Source organism: Parasteatoda tepidariorum, chromosome 12, assembly GCF_982258835.1.
Source record: "Parasteatoda tepidariorum strain Cologne lab strain chromosome 12, Ptep-v5.0, whole genome shotgun sequence".
NCBI classification, from domain to species: domain Eukaryota; kingdom Metazoa; phylum Arthropoda; class Arachnida; order Araneae; family Theridiidae; genus Parasteatoda; species Parasteatoda tepidariorum.
This window is the reverse complement of record NC_141766.1, coordinates 51,691,629-51,713,626: the sequence shown is the minus strand read 5'-3', so window position 1 is coordinate 51,713,626 and position 21,998 is coordinate 51,691,629. Positions and strand designations below refer to the sequence as shown.

At 28.8% G+C, this 21,998-nt stretch overlaps 1 protein-coding gene across 5 annotated transcripts in view; it reads left to right on the top strand.

The window, feature by feature from the left end:
- Positions 1–21,998, top strand: part of Ranbp16 (Ran-binding protein 16) — a 197,760-nt gene that overhangs the window by 16,260 nt on the left and 159,502 nt on the right. For all 5 annotated transcript variants that reach the window (XM_087155667.1, XM_016069988.4, XM_087155669.1 and 2 more), the window contains exon 4: positions 3,140–3,306. In XM_087155667.1, the coding sequence (XP_087011793.1) occupies positions 3,140–3,306 (167 nt within the window). The remainder of the gene's footprint in view (positions 1–3,139; positions 3,307–21,998) is intronic.

The window sequence follows — 21,998 nt, the reverse complement described above, 5'->3', positions numbered from 1 at the left end:
TAATATGCAGATAATGTGCTGAAAATTACAATGCAAATTTAAGGCAATTGTTGTTTGTATGAATGCTGGTGCTAGGCTGCTGCCAACTTGCATGATTTTTTTTTAATGCAGCTGTTTAATTGATTTGAGAAGTGCTTAGATTTTCATCAAAAGCTAGCTATATTAAAAGTGTGCGCTTTCAGCATCTCCTGTAATTTCATCATGATTTAGTTTTTAAGTTGGCTGTCATGTTTTGGAGAAACTCTGAAATCATGTAATGCAACTAAAACTGAATACTTAAAAATTGTCTGATGTTTGAAAAAAAAAATGTTTAGTTTTCTTAAATTGACCTTGAAAAGTATTTAATTTCTTAAAAGTAACATAAGGTATTAACTTTTGAAGTATCTAGAATTAAATTCCAACAATACAAGTTTATTGACACTTTCAAAATTTCTGTTATAAAAATAGTAGTTTAATATAATCCATATAACCCTTAAAATTAGATATCTGTCAAATATAAGAAAATTTCGGCTACAACCTTTTTTTTTTCATTTTAAGCATTAAAATATTTTCAAGAAATTTTAATAATTAATCTAAATTTATTCACATTATGTTAGTAATGACGCTATTTACACATTTAAAACCTTGGCCTAGCAAGTTTTTTATGCTTAATACCCATAAGAATTCTCTAATATTCTTCTTTTTTCATATTAACTTTTAATATAACATATAAACTTATAATATCTTTCAGACAAATCTACGACAGATTTATTTCTAGAAATATATTTTTTCTGAAAAACTCCAAAGCTACTAATAGCAAGTTGAAAATTGTTTGATACTTTTAATTTTTAATTTCAGCACAAATATCCACTAATCCCACAAGTTAAATTAACTTTCAACTTTTTCTGTACACGAATAACGTTAAATAAATTATAAAATGAAAGATAATTAATAATGTCACATTATTAAGCATACTATAGTTTCTTATCTATGATAAAAAAAAATTTTCAGTGTTCAAGCAAAGAGATATTTTGAGGTAAACAAATTACACCAAGTTAAAAAAAAAAAAGGTTGACTAATAGGGTTTGAATGCTTAACTGGCACGTTTGTACAAAATAATCAAATAAAAGCGAGGAGGTAGGCAACAGTTCTATGTCTTCAGGACGGATTGAGAAACCGAGGTGTTCATTTCATAGATTTTTGCAAGAATTAAGTTTTTTAAATTAGAAATTTTTGTTTTCAATCACTCTAATACCCGTGAATAACCCACTTTTTTTTATATATTTATTTAAATTTTAAGGACATTTGAATTTTCTAATATATTTTTTAATTTTAATCTAGCCTTTGAATAAGCCTCATTAGATACACTGCCCGTACCAAAATTTAAGGTTTAAAATCATAAACATCATGGTGTATCTCCAAATTATGGTACTAAAGACAGGGATGAGATTCTTCCACGGATTCGCGGATTTCCGCTTTTTTTTAAAATTTTTTTTTGCACAAGTTAAAATATTTTATGAGGAATTTAATTTTCCGCGGAGGGAAATTATTGAAGTCCCTTTTCCTCCCTCTGAAGTTTCTCTACAAATCATTTCCTAGGGATAAAACTGGTTGACCTTTATATAGGGATGAGATTTTTTTTGTCTCTCGAATTTCAGCCTTTTTATCAAAAACTTCGATTCTCTAAAAGTTCGGTTTTTTCTAATAAATATCCTGTTTATTTTTAAAAATTCAGTCATTGAAGTAAAATAATTATATTTATTTACGATTTTCAAAGATAAACAGAAAATTCAATCTGCGCCCTAGCTGCTAACCCTTCCGCATTTTTACTTATTTTAGCTATTTTTTTTCCGATTTCACGCACAGAAAATAAGATTTTCCGTATTTTTTATCCGTCGGCTGGATAGCTCGTATTTTCGTAATTCAGTTGTCGCTGCTTCTTGTATTCTGGCGTGAAAACAAACAAAAAAAGAGGAAAAAAATAGAGGTGGATTTGCGGTGAAAATATTTATTTGCTCATTCAATTAATCTTGTAAATTTTTATTTATTATGTCTAAACAAAAACAATACAAACAAGCCTTTTAGAAATCACAAGTTCAGACTCTGCAAGTATCTTGATTTTTATTCACGCGATTTTAATATCAATAATTGATTTTCGTATTTACCTTATTTAAAAGTTGCACATTGCTATTCTTATTTACACTATTTCAATATCGTATATTATTATTATTATTTACGACATTTAAAAATCCAATATCGTGTTTTGTATTTATGCATTTTTAAAATCGCGATTTTATTATCAAATCTCGATTTTCGTATTTACCTGATTTAAAGGTTGAACGTTGCGATTCTTATTCAGGCGATTTAAATATTGTACATTGCGATTCTTACTTACGAGATTTAAAAAATCAATATCGCGATTTGTATTTATGAGCTTTTAAAGCCCTATGTAGCAATTCGTATTCACGCAAGCTTAAAATCCAATATCGTGATTTGTTTTTGTGGTTGTAATATCGCGCGATTTAAAAATTATGCATCGTGATCAAAAAATTAAAAAATCATGATTTGTATTTTCGCATTTTTTAAATCCGATGTAGAGTTTCATATTTACGTGAATTAAAAGTCTCATATCGGGATTTATATTCACATGGTTTACAAGTTTAAAAATCGCACTTTTTTTGTCACATTTTTGTTTATATATATGTATATATAATTTTTTTTTTTTGGGATTTCCTCTTTTTTCTTTCTGACTACTCTCATCCCTGTAAAGAAAACAAAATATTAATGATAACTTAAACATCTTCATGAAAACTGCGTAATTTTTTTGCTGGGCATATTCTGCAAAATTGTGGCCAGGCTAGAGCTGCCACCTGTTGGTATATAATTAAAGTTCTTTTTCTATCAATATCATATTCAGTCAGGGAAAAAAATATCCATCTTATTTTTTGATTTATATGAAGACCTTTGCAGGCCACTCAGTTCTGGCTATTGTGCAGGCTTGTTTTAAACAAAATGTTTCCAACTTTGGATATGCTTCCCTATAAGAAAACAAAGCAGTAAATTTAATTAAGGAATTATGCATGTTAGAATAACAATTAAATATGTTATTTTTCTTTTTGCATTGCAAAGGATTTTTTTAATTTTCGATTTATTTTTATAGAAAATTATGTTTTAACCTACTTAGCTAATTGGCCAAAATTAGCTTCTTTTGTTACTCAAGCATTAGTCCAACTCTTTGCTCGCCTGACAAAAGCTGGATGGTTTGACACTTACAAAAAGGAACATGTATTCAGAAATGTTATAAGTCAGCTTAGTGGCTTTTTACAGGTATGTTATTTATTCTATGTGAAAATTTTTCGATTATTTTTGTTCACTCTATTATTACATTCTAGTTATATTAAGCATTATCATTATTTGAATAAAATAAGATATATTTTTAAAAAAAATCAAATTATATATAAGGATTAATTTAAAGTTCATGGAAAGGAACTTTCTCCACTTCAGACAATTTATAGCAAATTGATTAGGACTCTTAAGCAGTTCTAATATAGTTTTAAATTTCAATAATTACCCTTATAGTATTGTCAAATAGTAGTACACAAATAATAATTTTTCAGCTTTTTTAAAAGTCATATTAAATTGAAATTCTTTATCATTTTTGTTAACATTTGTAACTTATCAAAAGATTATCTTCCTGAGAGACTACTCTTAATTGATAAATTATTTATAACAGTACTATTATCCATTAAATAATTGCACTAGCAATTAAGATATATAAAGTATTAAAAGTTCCTTTCACTCAACTTCAAATTGAACTTTGCATCTTAATTAATTTTTCTTTTAAATATCTAATTATGTGTGAATAATTATTAAATTACATAAATTCGGATTAACTGGATGTTAAATGTTTTTAATCAAGGGTGGCGCCAGATTCTGCCCGACAAGGGGCCAAGTCTCCCCCGACAGGGGGACTCAAACAAATTAATTCAAAATATTTAAATTAAAACAAATTTTATACTTTAAATTTTTTTCTCACATCATTTTTTTCAAGTGTGTTTCTAAGAATCTAAAATCACTAATATTGATACTATAATGTACAGATTCCTTTTAATGTAAATTTAAATCTAATTTTTTTTTCTGTTACCGATGTATTTTGTACTGTATGGTGCAATTTACCATACATTGTAAGCGTAAAAATTATTTCTGTAATGAGAAAAAATAGTTGTAGCTGTAACCGCAATTTCGAAAAATTTCTACGCTTCTTACTCTCATAACTCAAAAATTATTCGTTAATAAAAATTTGAAATTTCATGCACATTTAACAAAACATTTAAAGAACATTTTGATATAAAATGTTATTTTTATGTGCATCGATAGGCTTTTGAATCATTTAAATGTTTTGCAAATAAAGTTTTAAGTACATTTTTTGCATCCACGTATTCCATCTAAAGATATCATGCCCCGTTTTGAACGAACTTTGAAATGGTTATGCCCATAAAATTGTAAAATTCGATTTTTTTTTATTAATGTTACATAGTATAATTTTACGGACAAAAAAAAAGGCTATTTTAATGAGGGGACTCGACGTTAATATACATTGTAAATAAATACAAAGAGACTTTTAAAATTTCTCCTTGCGTCTCCTTTTTCTTTTCAAAGATGCTATTAAAGTGAACATCTATGTCCGGTAAAATGCTAATTTCTCCATTTGAGAAAAAGAGTAAGTCTATCGGCTTAAAATATAAGATTCAAACAATATAGTTTAAGTTTGTGATTATTTTTCAATTTACAAATTTTAAATTTGCCTCCGAGAAACAAATAGTAACTAACTTACATTTTTAAAAAAAATTGCCACACGTGGCTGCTGTTTGTCTGCCTATGTTTTCGTTTCTCTGCAAAGCTGAAAGTACACTTTCTAAAATGATTTCTGTTTCGCACTGCAAAAGCTTTTTGCATATTGACATACGCCTGCAACGAATAACCTTTTACACAGTTAATTGATTATTGTTTACCAACGCGTTTCCTCTACAATTTAAATTTACTTTCATAGTTACGAAATTTAAGTCGCAAGAAATGGACACTAAAAATGAAGAAGTTAGGAGACCAAATTTCGAAAAATAAGAGTTTTTTTTAATTTTTATTTATTTATTTCTCATGACTTATTTGACCAATTTTGCTTAAATTTTGTATTTTGACATTTAAAATTGCAAATGATGAAAAAATTGTACACCTTTACATTTCTTAAGTTTCTCGACTTCCCTTAAATAAAGTAATAATAAATGTTTACTAAAAGTTTTATTTTGCATTAAATTATCTTTAGAAAAGTAATATGAATTGATTGATCAGATTGGAATTGTATGCAAAACTTTTTCAATTCGCTTAAAAAAAAGTGGGCTGTAGTAAAATACGCAAAAACTAAAGTTAACAGTAAAGGGTGCTAACTTTCAAGCGCGCTCCTGAAAAAACTAATGAAACAATATTTCTAAATTAAAACTACTTTATTTTGGGGGTCAGAAATCCGAATCCGTTGAAAAAAAGGTATGTCTTATCGGATAACGATTTTATGTCTAATTTCCTAACTTAAAATATCGTTTGGATTAATTAATTAGTATATTTGATGCAGAGCCGTTTTTATGTTTACAGGGGCCCTGGGCTTCTGGACTGGGCCCTTTATGAGGGCTGGGGGCCCTTTATGAGTAAATGTAGAGAAAAAAAATGTTTTTTGAATAATTTTTAAAAATTTTTTTATTTTAAGAGTAAGAAACGTATAAATTAATTATAAAAGCTTATACATTATTTTCATCGAAAATTTAAAGTAACTATACTTTTCGCGCTTTTTGAGTGGCGAATCTTCTATCACATTATCAAAATCAATTTCCTAAAAGGCATACATTTTGCTTTGCAGATCAAAATCTGTTAGACTTAGAAACATAAAATTATGAAGGTGTGTAGAAAATATGCAAGGAGTTATAAAAAATACAAGAAAATACAGTTTGATTATTAGTTTGTTTTTTTTTATAATCGCCGTTGAAAGACTGACTCAATTTTGAGCCAATGTTTAACTACATAGCGTTGAAATTTTAAAACCAATCCAGAAGACAAGGGAACTCCTGGATCAATACCCAGAGGTATTGAATTGTTTAGAGAACTTGGAGGAGTTTATGACCCCGACAGATTTACCATGCAAGTATTGCCACTTCTACATGCAAAGTGCTATTTTTTGGTGTATGGTGTTATCTTGTCAGAATAAATAGTCTTCTTGATAATATCTATTGAGGTCTGTCGTTTTTAAAATTCTTAACAATAGTTAGTTCACAGTACCTGAGGAAAAGACCACACCATGATCAACGGAAATGCATGTTTTACCTTCAACCAACTGTCAACCAAGCTTGTATAGGTGTGTCTGATAACAATCGATGACTTTAAAGTTTTCATCTTCACAAGCAGGTGTAAATTGTGAAAGACTTCAGCTCTGGGGATGTTTTATTTTGTACTAAACTTTTCTAACTTCTTAGAAAAATAAAACAAAAATTAGGAAAAATGCTTCTTTTTGCCTAATAAATGAATTTAAGGAAAACATTAGAAAATGAATCAGTTTAAAATAAGTAACTCTGATAATAAGTGTTATTTTGTTTTTTAATAATATATAATACATTATTTTGAAAATAAATTAGACTTTTAGATCTGACAATTAGATCTTCAGATATAAACTTAATAGAAACATGGAGTATATTTTTATTATTAAATATATTTGTTGGAAATGATGCTTTTCTTTAAATTTATTGTAAGCATATTCTTACATACTTTTAGAGTCTTTGTATTTATTATTTTGCATAAAGAAATATTCTGGTAAAATATTCATGAATTCCTATGAATACACGCATGAAACTTTTGATGTAATTCTAAAATAAACGAAAACAAAAAGCTTTCTGAAAATTTTTAATTATTTTTCATATTAACAATTTAAGTAATATGACATATCTAAACAATATTTTTCAATGGCAGTACAATTTATGTACATAAAAGTTTGTAGCTTTTTTTTTGTACAATATTATTCATTGAAAAAAAATTGGTATCGAAAATTTTAAATTTTGTTTCTCTGGTTACAACTATTGATTAAATAAAAAGAAAAAAAGTAAGCATTTTTGTTGAGCAAAAAATCTTTTATTTTTATATTAAGTGTTTAGTTAAATTTAAATAACTTTTTATTCAGCGTGAACGTTTATTTTATTAATAAAAAAAAATTTCTTGCAGAGTACACTTGATGCATTTATAATAAAAAGTTAGGTCAGTTTAAGTATCAAAAATACAAATATTTTGCCCTTAAACTTTTATTTACTAATTACTAGTTTCCTCAGAGGAATTTCCAGAGTTTTTCTTTTCCTCCAGCTTTTTACACTTTTTATATAAGAATAAGCATATTCATTTAAGTAAATGTAATATGACTTCTTTTCTTTGGAAACATATTTTGCATCTGCAGTTTCCTATGAATAAAGTTTTAACAATAGAAATTGAATATTAGCTTATCCAAGCTAAGCGATGTAGCATAGGGAATGATATGTAAGATTTAGCATAAAATAAGTCACGTGATAAATACTATTTAGTTTTGACAAAATTTATTGTTATTTATTTCTTTAAGGAGGTACAGAAACTTTTAGATTCTTGAAATTTTGTTAGGAGTAATTAAAAATGAGACAGCCCCTCCGTATATATATATATATATATATATATATATATATATATATATATATATGAAAGGTGGATAAATATAAAAATGAAATAGAAATAATATAGTTAAAAAAGTATATATGATATATTTTACATATAATATATTTTTACAGAAAAAAATATCGCTTACTCAAAAATTGTTAACTGGGTGAATTTCTTTCAAGAAACCACATGATATAACATTATAAATTATCTGCTTGAAATATAATTTTTGTCTCGAAGAATATTTGTGTTACAATTTTGTATGAACGTAATGTATGCGACTTTAAATTTCAAGAAAAAGGTGAAAGAAAGATAAAAAATCCATTTAGTATAAAAAATTTATGAAAAAAAAATCTACATTTGACTAAATTATTTTAACGGATAAATGAAATAAACTATTAAATTCCAAAAAAAAACTTTCGAAGTTTCAGACGCATCTCATTTCTAAGAGAACCAAAAACTATGCTTTTTAACATTAGCTATCGGAATAAATTTGTTTAAGATTTTACAACAAGAATAATTTATTTGTATCTTTTAAAAACAGTAGAAAAGGCTTTTAAAAAAAATCAGTAAAATTTCTAAATAACTTTTTTATATGAGTTTGTTTTATTATAGAGAAAAAGTTTGTTTTTTCGTAAAAGAAAAAAACCGAAAAAAAAAAAAATTATATTTTGACTTTTTCTTATAATGTGTTACACGTTACAAATAAAGTATGCCAAAATATTCATAACTAAGTCAAAATGTTTGCCGATAACGATGCACGCTGCAACCCCTCTACTGCTCTCTTCTTGGAGAGGGATATATAAATTTCAACAAAACGTTTCCCATTCATAAGTGGTTAAAGTAGTTACCTCCCACTGACTAAGTGGGGGGCTGAATTTCTGCAAGAAAGCGCCGAACAGAGAGGAGAATTTTTTCAGCGAGTAACTTCATCCTAAAGGTTAAAAATCCTATATCGCAGTTTATATTTTTGCATTTTCAAAATCGAATATCAAGTTTAGTATTCACGTGATTTCAAAATCCATTATCGTAATTCATATTCACATGATTTTAACATCCAAGATCACAATTTGTATTCATGCGATTTTAAGATAAACTATCGCGATTTGTGTAAGAAGTAAGTTTTTTCTTGAATTAGTTACTATAAAAGTGACTGTTTTTCTATCAACGCTTATTAGTATATGTAGGCATTACAACATCAGCAAAACTGGAAGAGAGTTTAAGCTTGCAAAGAAGAAAAAGTTGGATTTGTCAAAAGATGTTTGAAGATGAGCTAACGACTTAATTAGTCACCAATCCGTTTTTGTCAGTTTTGCTATTACTACAAGAATATATAAAACTTTTCCCAACTGGAGCACCCTTCATTCACAAGCTGCGAGCAATTTAACCTTGTTAAAGGATTTTTTTTTTGCTTGTTTCCTGAAACATGAAGCATTTGCAGCAATCGAAAATTAAACAAAGATAAAAAAAAAAATGATATAGCAATCACTTAATGATTAAATTTTTTTTGGAAAAGTGTTAGTTAAGTCAGCACCAAAATCCAAAATTTAAAAAATAATGTTGCTGTTATTTATGCTATAAAATACAAAATTCTTATCAAATGAAAAATAATTATCTAAACAGTTGCTGATTATCATGTAATTTTTCAAACTAAAATAGCAATTTTTGTATGTTAAGGAGTTACTATATATTTCTACTTCACAGTTATTGATATGTTTCACAGGGCTCTAGCTCTATTGTAAAAGTTTATTTTCTTTTCTAAATAATTTAAAAGTCATGTTACTGATATATTTGCTATAAATCACGTAACAGTATTTATTAAAAGAAATGGAATATTGATGTATGTTCTCAGTGGTTTTAATTTGCTAAACCAGGCAGTTTCTCAAGTAATGATTGGGTCATATGTGAACTGAAGAAAAATATAATTTTCTAGCTTTATTTTTTCAACTGGTAATTATACTTTTTGCTAAATGTTAAGTATCGATGTAATCCTTTATATACCAAATTAGTACACAATTTTATGTCAACACATTGTTATTTATTATCTTAAATTGTTTGTAATTTATTATTAAACGGTTGCACTTGCATAAAATTTACTGGCGTGGAAATCCAGCTTTTTGCCTTTTGGCCAATCTCATCCCTGATTTAAGCTGTGAGGCACTGAACTGATATACTAAAGACTTTTTGATTCTAACTCTGACTTAAGCTTGATACACACCTAGCTCCAGATTGATTAATATTAGCATTTTTGGGAAATAAAGGAGATAGTGTGCAATGTAAACCACATTACTACCATCATGTGGTTGGTTTCAAAATTTAGGAGCTTAAACCTGCATGACAATCAGGACTTCGAAATTGTGTTGTCTGATATGCCCAGGTCATGTTAAAAATCTGATCGGCCATGTATTTTGACCTTCACATATTTCGCTGAGCTTGTAAATGTTTAAAGATAATTACCAATTTAGTGCCTTCTTTCAATTTTCAAAAATCTACAAAAAAATTTTAGTTGGTGCAAAATGTGAAAGGAAAAATAATTATTATAATTGTTAATACCTAAATATTGCTGAACTGATTTATAGAAATAAGGATTTTTGAATCTATTTTAGTTTATTTTTTTAACACATTTTCATGTTTATTTTTCTTAAAAGATAGGAACCTCTGTTCACTGTCAGTCGCTGATCCCTAGAACTGCTTGCTCAAATTTTTCAGATTTCTTCGCGCTCTGAACTTACTGTGCTCAGTCTTTACACTTTTTCTCTGGAAGCTCTGCTTCTGATGACATGTTTTGTAAAAATAAAAATTGATTCTGCAATATGTATAAACTTATGAAAATATAATGATGTATCATATTAGAATAAAAAAATGCTTAATAGATGGCACAACTAGTGTTTTTGTTAAAGTTGTTCTGTTAACAGCATTTTTCTAAGCAACTTTTTTCAACTACCTAGTGATGATTAGATTGTTCAGAGCTTATTGAATAAAGCCTCTATTGATGAAATCGAGTGTGATAATACTAGTGCTAAAACTCAAGTCAAAGCAGAAGTTATGTTTACAAATACATTGAGTGGTTTAACCCTTTCACGCCGACTGTCACCTATATGTGCCAGCAAGAAACAGACTCACTTCCCCGTCTACCTGCCAGAGTGTTTCTCGTTCACCCAGTTGTGCCAGTGTCCTGGAACGTTTTAAAATATAAAATTTCTGCCAGAAGATGGCATTGTATGTCGATATGGTTTCAGATACATGTAGATTTGACCTTCAACTCAAAATGAGAGTAGTATAACTCACATACACATGGTTTTTAGGGGGAGGGAATGGAGGAGAAAGGAATGTTTTACGACTGCTCTTAAAATTCGCACATGGTATTTGTTTACAGTAAGCAGGGGAGGTTTTTTTTCTTCGCTACAGCATTGCATAGCTGCCAACTGTTCAGAATTTTTCAGATTTGTTTCTAATTTTTAAATCAAATCTGAAATTTCTTTTAAAAATCTGAATTTTCGTGAAATTGCTGTATTTTTGCTTTTAAACTAATCCCTTGTTCTAATCGCCTCAAGCACGCTTCCTGTGATTATTTCGCAGAAGTAATTTTTAGTAGCTTTTTATTGGAAAATACTGTTCAAATAGCTGTTGCTGATCATTTCATGAAATTGAATCTTGAACAACTATTATTTTTTTTTGAAAAATGTATTGTAGTATTTAAACACTTACATCAGAAATATTTGTTTATGATGTAAATTATTATTTACCAGTGTTTTTTAATTTGGAGAAGAATAATTATATATTAATAGGTAATGGTTGTTTTTAAACTATTATACCGGTATTCCTAATTATAAAAGAATATTAATATTATAAATTTCCCACAAAAGATGGAGTTTATAGTTTTGTTTTAATAATTTACATAAGTTTTAAAAATTTTTTATTTTACTAATGTCATGATATTTCTATTAATGTTATTCTTTAATAGTTAAACTTTTGTCTTACTCTCGTGATTGGTGCGTATAATTTTGTCGCATGTAGTGTTCCTAATTTTTTATTCCTAAGGTTGGCAGCTATGCGTTGCGTATTTCGATTTGCGATCCAGTTTTTAGTGCAATGTTAGTGTTTTGAAATTTTTTATACAAAAAAAGAATTTTAAGTCATCGATTTAGTTTTCAGGTATATGTTAAAAGTTATTAAATGGTAAGTACATAATGAAAATAAAATGTGTAAAATATATATTTAAACAAGAAATGACTTAAGTAAATAAAGTATCTGCAAAAATATATATAAAGCATATGCCATTTAAATACTCTACAGAACATTATTAAGCAACACATTGATATATTTCGGTAATTTCATGGATTTCGGCTTAACAGCAGAAAACCCTCCAGCCCTGGACAGACACTCGCAAGGGAGACTGCCGGCCTCAGCAATAAGCATGTGTTTGCTCTTCCCATCGCGAAGGGATTAAAAAACAAGACGAAGCTAATGCTACCCAATCATTTTTAAGGCTAATCTGAAATCTGGTTTCTAAAAAAATATTAATTTAACAGAAATTAAAATTTCTTTACTGATTTCTTCTCATGATGCTAGTGTAAAGTTATTTGTAATAAAGAAATAAAATTTTAGCTAAGTGTTTTCTTTTAAGCTTTGTTATAGTCACTACTCACTTCGAATAATTTTACTCTAATGTTTATACACTAAAGGAATTGAATTTGAAAAGTCTCCTGGTTATATGATGATTTTCCGATTTACCCCTGGTCTCAAAGATGTCAGATAATTGGGGCTTTACTGTAACTAATAAATAATGAAAATGGCATTAGATATACAGGGATGAGATTCTTCCGCGGATTTCCGCTTTTTTTCAGATTTTTCCATTTTTCCCGCTAATTTCCGCTGAAATTTTTTTTTGCCCAAGTTAAAATGTTTTATGAGGAATTTAATTTTCCGCGGAGGGAAATTGTTGAAGTCCCTTTTCCTCCCTCTGAAGTTTCTCTAAAAATCATTTCCTTGGGATAAAACTGGTTGACCTTTATACAGGGATGAGATTTTTTTTATCTCTCGAATTTCAGCCTTTTTATCAAAAACTCCAATTCTCTAAAAGTTTCGTTTTTTTAAATAAATATCCCGTTTTTTTTAAATTCAGTCATTGAAGTAAAATAATTATATTTATTTACGATTTTCAAAGATAAACAGAAAATTCAATCTACGCCCTAGCTGTTAACCCTTCCGCATTTTTACTTATTTTAGCTATTTTCTCCGATTTCACGCACAGAAAATAAGATTTTCCGTATTTTTTATCCGTCGGCTGGACAGCTCGTATTTTCGTAATTCAGATCTCGATTTTTATTCACGCGATTTTAATATCAATCATCGATTTTCGTATTTACCTGATTTAAAAGTTGCACATTGCGATTCTTATTTACGCTATTTAAATATCGTATACAGGGGTCTGTTTAGAAGAAATTTGGGTCCGTTAACGGACCCTTCACAAAATATCTTTTCATAAAAACGGACCCTTCACAAAATATTTTAACTTAAAAACGGATCCTTCACAAAATATTTTAACTTAAAAACGGACCCTTCACAAAAGGACTTTTCTTTTAATCGGACCCTTCACAAATTTGTTTATCTTTATTATTAGTTTGTTAATCGAATAAACCCTTTCCAGGGCAGAAAACAAGAAAGATGGATGTAAACGAATTAAGTTTTGTCTTCGGCAGACGATTCTTCCATTATTCGTCCGAAATTAATATTCTGCGTTCAGCAGTATAGGCTAAATACCAAATAATTGTATGTTGCATCTCTAATTTAGAAGAAGCAATTGCTGTTTATTTTTTAAAATTTAATTTTTTTAATTATGATTTTACAGTGTTGAGCATAATCTTGTATGTCTTTACAATTTAAAAACTCCTTGAAAAAGTTTTTTTTTTTGCAATAACGGACCCTATTTGCACAAATGGTCCCTGGTTGAAAGAATGAGAGTAATTTTTTCACAATTTCACGAAAAACGGACCTTTCACAAAATGTCTGGACAGACCCCTGGTATATTATGATTCTTATTTACGACATTTAAAAATCCAATATCGTGTTTTGTATTTATGCATTTTTAAAATCTCGATTTTATTATCAAATCTCGATTTTCGTATTTACCTGATTTAAAAGTTTAACGTTGCGATTCTTATTCAGGCGATTTAAATATTGTACAGTGCGATTCTTACTTACGAGATTTAAAAAATCAATATCGCGATTTGTATTTACGAGCTTTTAAAGCCCTATGTAGCAATTCGTATTCACGTGAGCTTAAAATCCAATATCATGATTCGTTTTTGTGGTTGTAATATCTCGCGATTTAAAAATTATGCATCGTGATCAAAAAATTAAAAAATCATGATTTGTATTTTCGCATTTTTTAAATTCGATGTAGAGTTTCATATTTACGTGATTTAAAAGTCTCATATCGAGATTTATATTCACATGGTTTACAAGTTTAAAAATCGCACTTTTTTGTCAAATTTTTGTTTATATATATATATATATTTTTTTTTTCTTTTTTTTTTTCTTTCTTTCTTTTTTTTTTTTTTTGGATTTCCTCTTTTTTACTTTCTGACTACTCTCATCCCTGGATATAATAGCATAAGATATATATATTTATTTTATCATTAATATTATAGTTTTCACAGTAATAATTAAACTAAAATAATACAGTTAATTCGAAAAAATTAACTTTTAAGAAAATAAATTTAAATTATGGGTTTATTCTTTTGAAAAATCAGTGTGCTATACAAATTTCCTGCTAAGTATGGTTCCTCAATCTTACAACTACTTACGAGGTTCGAAATTTAAAAATGTAATAACTCAAAAACTAATTCAAAATTATAAAAAAAGTCAAAAGTTTATTATTTCATTTTAAGTCATAACTGTATGTGGCTGCAAAAAATTATGTTTTTGGTTTTTCCTTTACATTGAGAAATCCAAAAATCCATTAATGTAAAGTATTTAATTTCTTAAAAACTTATTCAAAATTTAAACAAAACAAGACCATTACTCATTTTCTGATATAAGATTGGATGGCTGGAAAGTAATCATAATTTCAACATAAGATTATCCAAAAATGAACAACATCAATTATATTTTATTATCAGCAAAACATACTTTAGAAACGTGCAAATTTTTATTTAAAATAATTTTTTTTGGAAAAGGAGAAGGTGAAAAGATGTTTGTTTATTTCGTTTGTTAATAAGTGTCCTGAAAATAGACCTTTCCGGGAAATTGATGTTCCGGATATGGCACTTTATTATTCTGTATAAACATTTAAAAGTGGCAAAATTTTGTGGTATATGACTAAACTGTCATAAGTGTAGCTAAAAATTTTAGATTTGTGATTGACGCCTTCCTTGAGTTCATAGTTTCATTACTTCATAATAATTAGATTTTTAAAAAATAAAATTATTAGTTTCATTACTACATAATAATTAGATTTTTCAGGGCTTCCACAGGTCAGGGAAAACCTTGAATTTTCAGGGAATTTCATTTTGCTTAGTAAGGAAAAGTTGAATTTTTTTTTACAAAAACCGGGATTATTCTTAAATCACACTGGAAAATAACCAGTTTTAAACTTGTCAATAGCAGTAATCGGTTATTGAGATTCAATTTAAATAACTCTAACATCTACTACAATTATTTATTGTAAAAGTTCTACATTTTGTTGAATTTTTTCCATGTGTCCATCCTCATTCAAGGATACTTTTTTACTCAGAAAATGTAATATTTGACTTTTCAAATAAAAAAATCAAAGTTTCCTGATTAAAAATTGCACTAGAAAACTAGGAATTTTTATCATAACATTAACTGTATTATAAATCAGAGGTGCTTAATGTGTCCAATCGGGCAAGCAAGTTTCAGGGTAAATTCAGACAGTACTGAGTAAAATTTTGATCTAATTTAAAAAAAAAATTGCCACCAAATTTTTGTTACTATAAAAAATTAATGAATCGCTTCGCAAAATTTTTACCTGTAAGAGAAAAAAAAGTAGAATGGATTAGAAAATCATTCCTGCAGAAAATATCCAAAAAGTACAAGCTGCCAACTCTACTGATTTACCGGTAGGCTACTCTGTTTTGCCATTTTCTCCTGGTCTAATGGTATAATTAAAATTCTCCTGGTTTTTGTTCATTTTAAAAATTTCTCTAAAATTGAATCTGTTTTCGAAAAAAAAAATCCTTATTGGAATAGAATTTTACACAATTTATTGCTTGTTTGAATATTTAAATAAGTATTACTATTGTATAATAAAGCGAGCCTTACTTAAAGTAATCAGTTTAAAGTAATCAGTTAAAGTTATTCTCTACAGTGGAAAAAATGGTTCACCAATTCTTCCCCCAAAGTGTAATTTGTTTTGCGAATTTACGAGTAATGCTAAACGTACAATTCTCTTTTTCTTTAACACTATCTGGAAAACACATGTTCCTGCTCAGTGGAGTAAAGTTATCACTGTCCCGATTTTGAGACCATTTAACGATATTGAGCATCCATCAAGTTACAGGCCCATTTCTTTAACAAATGCTTGCTACAAGTTAATGGAATATATGATTTGCAATTGCAATGCTCGAGTACGCCCTCTAGCGGATAGGTTATTTCAGGCTTTTATTTATTGAGTTTTCATTTAGTTCTATCAGAATCATTGACAGAGTCGGACGCCATTTTCTTAGGAGCAAAATTTCCCTGAGGAAAAGGTAGAAGAACTTGAAAAAACTCCCGAGAACATTGATAAATCTTTTTGAAAATTGAAATAGAACACGCCAAGCATTCGAAGAAAAATTTCTCATTAATTTTGAACTTTTATTGTCAACAAACTTGCAATTGATAACTTCTGATTTCGGGATTGCATACTGTTACAGATGTGTGTATTACGGTAAAATAAATTTTTTTTGTCTTCAATTCATTACGAATTAGAGTGAAGTCAATATATTTCTTTATTCCAATGAAAAATATGATTTCAGAACGTGCAGAACTGCAATAGTTATAGAATATTCTTTTTCTTTATAGAATAGTACATATTTTTGTATCTATATAATTCGGAAAACAACAATAAAGAATCATCCGAATTACTTGAAATTGTATCATTTGTGCTTATTATTAATCAATTTTTATCGTTTTCTTGGCAAGTATATTTTGTTTTGAAAGAATAATTTCAACTTGAATTCAGTTATCCTGTTTTTAAGCTGCATATTGAAATTCATATAGAGATTTTACAATTATAAATTTTTTTTGTGTGGTTTGTTATCTAAAAGTAATGAAGGGATAATCTGTGTATATATTATTTGAAAATAAAATCTTCAAGCAAAGAACATTTCATTTGGACTCTGGATTTATAAAACAAGTAAGTGTTATGAGTTTTATAATAAAAAATGTGCTTGTCAATAAATTTTTTTCTGTTTTGATGATAGTTCTCTACAGAATGGTTTTTTACGTCTGATTAAGAACTAAGAATAATATGAGGAATGTTTAGAATCGTTTTTTTATCCTAAAAATCCTTTATTTTACGTTTTTTTGGTTTATAATTATTTGATAAAAATTGCTGTCAAAATACTTTTTTTTGAAAAATTAAATGGTTATAACATTATGTGTTTATATATACTTCTTGCATATTCTAATGTTTGAAGTAATATGATTCAGAAAAGTATGGATGAAAAATTCAACTAGAATTCAGCTATTCTGTTTTTAAGTTACATATTGAAATTCATATTGAGATCTTGCAATTATAAAATTTTATTGTGTGGTGTGTCAGCTTAAAGTAATGAAGGGATAATCTATGTATATATTATTTGAGAATAAAGTTTTCAAAGGAAGAACATATTTTGGAATTCTCTGAATTTTTAAATCAGGTGAGTGTATGATTTTTATAATAAAAAATTTACTCCTAAATAATTTTTTTCTAATTTGATGATAATTCTCTATAGAATGGTTTTCTGCATCTGATTAAGAATGAAAAAAAAAAAAAAACATGAAAGCTTTTTATTTTAATTTGAGGAATTTTTAGAATCTTTTTGTTTTTCATAAGCATTTTTTATTTTGTGTTTTTTAGTTTATAAATAATGGTTTTTATTGAAACTTAAAGTTTATTCATAAAAAGTGTTGTCAAAAAACTTCTTTTGCAAAATTAAATGATGTAAAATTATGGGCTTATGTATACTTTTTACATATTTCAATGTTTGAAGTAATATGATACATAACACTTTTGAGTGTAAAGTTTAAATAGGCCTTTCATGTTATGTCATTAAATTTTGTAAAACGATTTTGCAGGTATTAAGTTTTAAATCTAATAAGAAGATACATATTTTTTTTCTGTTTATATACAAATATTTTTCCGAAGTGTTTTGGAAGTTCCTTCTCTTAAAAAAACAAAGAGATACCATTTTGTTTTCGCTTGCATAGGAAAGAATATCAAACATTTTTATTTTTAAAATTTAATAAGCCACAATAAGGAAGGAACGTTACAGTGCTACACGCTACATTAAAGATGTCTCCAGAGCAACTGAATGAGTTTTCATATAGAAATTGCAGGTATTCGTCTCGTACATCAACGCCCCCTATAGTTCGTTGTGAGCACGAATTGTGAACCGCCTAATTTATTTTCTTGAAATGAAAAACAAAACCTCTGATTTTCAGATTGGTTTTTGTAAACTCAGATTGTTTCAGACTGGTTTTGTTTGCATGTATTTATCTTTTCTTGGAATTCCTAATAGTTGATATCAAGCATTTAGTTGCATAAATTATACGAGTTTATTAGTGCTGCCATCTGTACTCCACTGCTTATCACTATATCTTATTTGCCACTGCTTATCATTGTTATCGCTTTTTGTGTGCTGTTATCGCCACATGTTCATTCATCATCATATTCGTTTGTTTAAGTTATTGTTTTGATGTTGTCATGATAATTATGCATTGCGTTAAATGTACTATTAAAGTAATGTTTTGAATCATTGTATGTGTTCTAGTCCTTATTATACAGTATAGGACCCCAAATCTGGCACTCACGGGACCGACGAAATTCCGTATTTCGGAATTTGCCGAATTTCGGATCTCTTTCGGAAATTCCAATATGGCACCCATATATTACAATAATTCAATTATACTGCTAATTTCAGAAAATTAATTAATTCCAAAAAATTTAGTTAAGTTTTGATCGTAGTAGGTGAATTTAAAACTGTCCTATCTTAAGAAATCTCATTAATTAAAATATTATCTATAGAATAGAAATAACAATACAGTGTAAAGTCGCGTATCCGGAATCGGTGGGACTTCCAGAAGTCCGTATTATAGATTTTTCCGTACAATAGACCCCCAAGGTTAACAAAGCTTAAAATGATTTAATAAACGATCTGAATCTAAGAAGAAAATAATAAATAAACATTATTTTTAAGGGGAATAATGTTTTAGCATTAGAATATCTAATCAATCAAATATAAAATATTAGAAAAAAAATATTGCTGAAAATATGGAAAACGAAAAAAATTTAACAGTTATGAAAATATTAATCCGCCATTTTGAACTAGAACGATTCCAGCAGGAAGAGGAAATTCATGTCATTCTGGAACAAAGCTTAAAATGATCTAAATCTAAGAAGCAAAAAATAAATAAACATTATTTTTAAGGGGAATAATGTTTTAGTATTAGAATATCTAATCAATAAAATATGAAATATTAGAAAAAAATATTACTGCTTAAAATATAGAAAACGAAAAAAAATTGACATATGAAAATAATAATCCGCCATTTTTAACTAGAATGATTCAAGCAAGAAAGGGAAATTCCCGTCATTCATTAAGGTGGGTAGGTGGAGGAGAAAAATTCATTTCCTCCTTATTTGTGAAAGAAAATGAGTGTAAAGAGGAGATCATTTAAGTTGAGGGTGGGGAAGTAACAAATTATTGTTTTCTCTCCAATCATTGGCTGTCAATCAAGCATAAAGGCGGGGCACGCTGATCGGGTTCTCTTTATTTTTTCTTCTATGACTGAAAGAATGTTACCACTTTTTTCCCCCCGCCTCCTAAATATTACATGGTATGGAGAAGAACGAATGTTTTGTTTCTCAAGGACATGCATCCTTTTAGACCTATTCAAATTTTCCATTTTTACTCCCCCTCCACCTTAACGCTTGCCCCGTTTACCCTTTTCCACAGTATTTCTTCTTTCAATAAAAAGGTTCCAGGAAATGTCTCTCAGAATCAGACTCAGTTGCGGTCTTTTGAAAACAAATCTCCCTCTTTTTCCTACATTCCAAGGGAGGAGCGTCACTAACGGTCACTCAATTGTTTTGGTAGATCTTCACTTCCCCTTTCTGGTGATTTATGGGTTCGATGCATAAATCAGAGGTTCAGTGCAAGCTAGAAAAAGAGAAAATGTGTCAAAAGACCTTTTTCTTTTTTTTTTTTAAGGAAAGGGGAAGAAGGAGAGATGTTTGTTTTTTTTGTTTGTTAAAAAGTGTCCGGGAAATCGATCCTTCCGGGAAAGGGACGTCTGGATATGGGACGTTACACTGTATATATTTTTTATAAGCAAACAACAAATAATGATAAAAAAACAAGCTAACAACTAAATACGATTAAAAAAAACAAGCTATCAATTAACAAAAAAAAGAGCAGTTAATAACTAATAAAAAAACAAAAGAGTATAATTTACATCAAGTAAGAAAAGCAGCAAAAGGGATAGAATTCAGTTTGTATCCCACATGGTAGCTTCATTATCAAAAGGGTGTGGCTAATTTATGGTCAAACTGGAGAGGGAAATGTGGGAACCAAGGGGTAAGAAGGGGGGGGGGAACCAGTAGAGCACTTGCACAGCTGTCAAGATTGATTGATCTGTTTCTTCCAACTTGCTTTTCTTTATTTTGTTCATTGAAAATGCAGGTGTTTTTACTTTTCCCTTTCAGTTTAGATATTTTAAACTGCTTTAGAAACAGATGTTTCCTTTGACACAGATTTTTTTTTTCATGCTTTTTTTTTTTTTTTTAGAAAGATAAAATAAAGTTACTTACTTCAACAGAATAAAATTCCAAATCAAAAGAGAGTATAAGTGATTTTTTTTTCTCTTATTAATAGAAATTTCTTAAAAAAAAAAAAAAATAGATCGGATTATGTGCCGAATTTCGGGTCCTGCCGAATTTCGGGATGCCGGATTAGGGGTCCCATACTGTATACAGTTATTCCTTCAGCATGAACCATGCACTCCTTGTAGTCAGCATTGCGTTATTTTAGCCAAGCTTGATTTTCATGCTTTTGAAAGAGCATGTGGCAAGCGGTTGAATCATTTTAGAGGGTGCGTCACAAGCTGTGATAAAGGCAATCAAACAGTCTGCTATCCTACTATCAATCTGCAATGCATCTCTAAACCATTCAGTGTTTCTTGTTAATTCCCAGTCAGCCATGCTTTCACTTATCTCTTTTCAAATCAATCAGTCGAAATGTATAAAGGAAGTAAAGCAAAAATTTGATGTTCTCATCAACAATGGTTGGATGATTTTCTTCCAGTGGATTCCCAGCCATTTGGATATATTTTGATATGAGAAGGCGGACCTGCTTATAAAAAAAAAAGAATCTTGCTTCCACAGCCTTCCTTTGTCCTTTACAGTTAAATTTCTTTCACCATTCAGGGCTACAAACCAATTTGTTAAAAGAACCAAACTGCTGGTGTGGCATGAGAAATGTGGTCCAGTGTTGTTATCAATCTCATTCCCATGGACCTCCCCTAACTGATTTTCTCTTCAAATTTTAGAATAGTAAATGAATATGACTCTCCAAAATCACCCTCGCTGAATAGACATTGCTGACTCTCCTGACTGCCCTTTGTGTTTTACAGGGGAGGTTATGAGCTTGTCACTAAACAGTTTGCCCATCTCTGAGAAAAATTATTAATTCTTTGATCTGTAACAACTTTCAGATGAAGGCTACTTTGTACTGGCTGCTAGAAATATTAAATGGCTGATACAGCCAGATCTTTACCTAACTACCAATCCTTTTTGTGCCAGCTGACACATAAGGTCTTTTTTTCTAGGCACCTCTGTCCTGAGCCAGTTCTCTTGCCTCTTACTATTATTTAGTTTTACTTTGCATGGATCTTGGTTCACATATTTTTGCCAAGTAAGTCGGGGCCTTCCTCTTTTAGGTTTTCTGTCGGTTGCCTAAGTAAGTGCAATGTTAGCAGGGCTATCTTGTTGTAGAAGAATGATATGTCCAGTTCATCTCCATCTTTTCTTGACATTTTCTTTATGAATAGGTGATAATTTTGCCTTTATTAATAGATCTTTATTTGAAATAGTAATAGGCTAG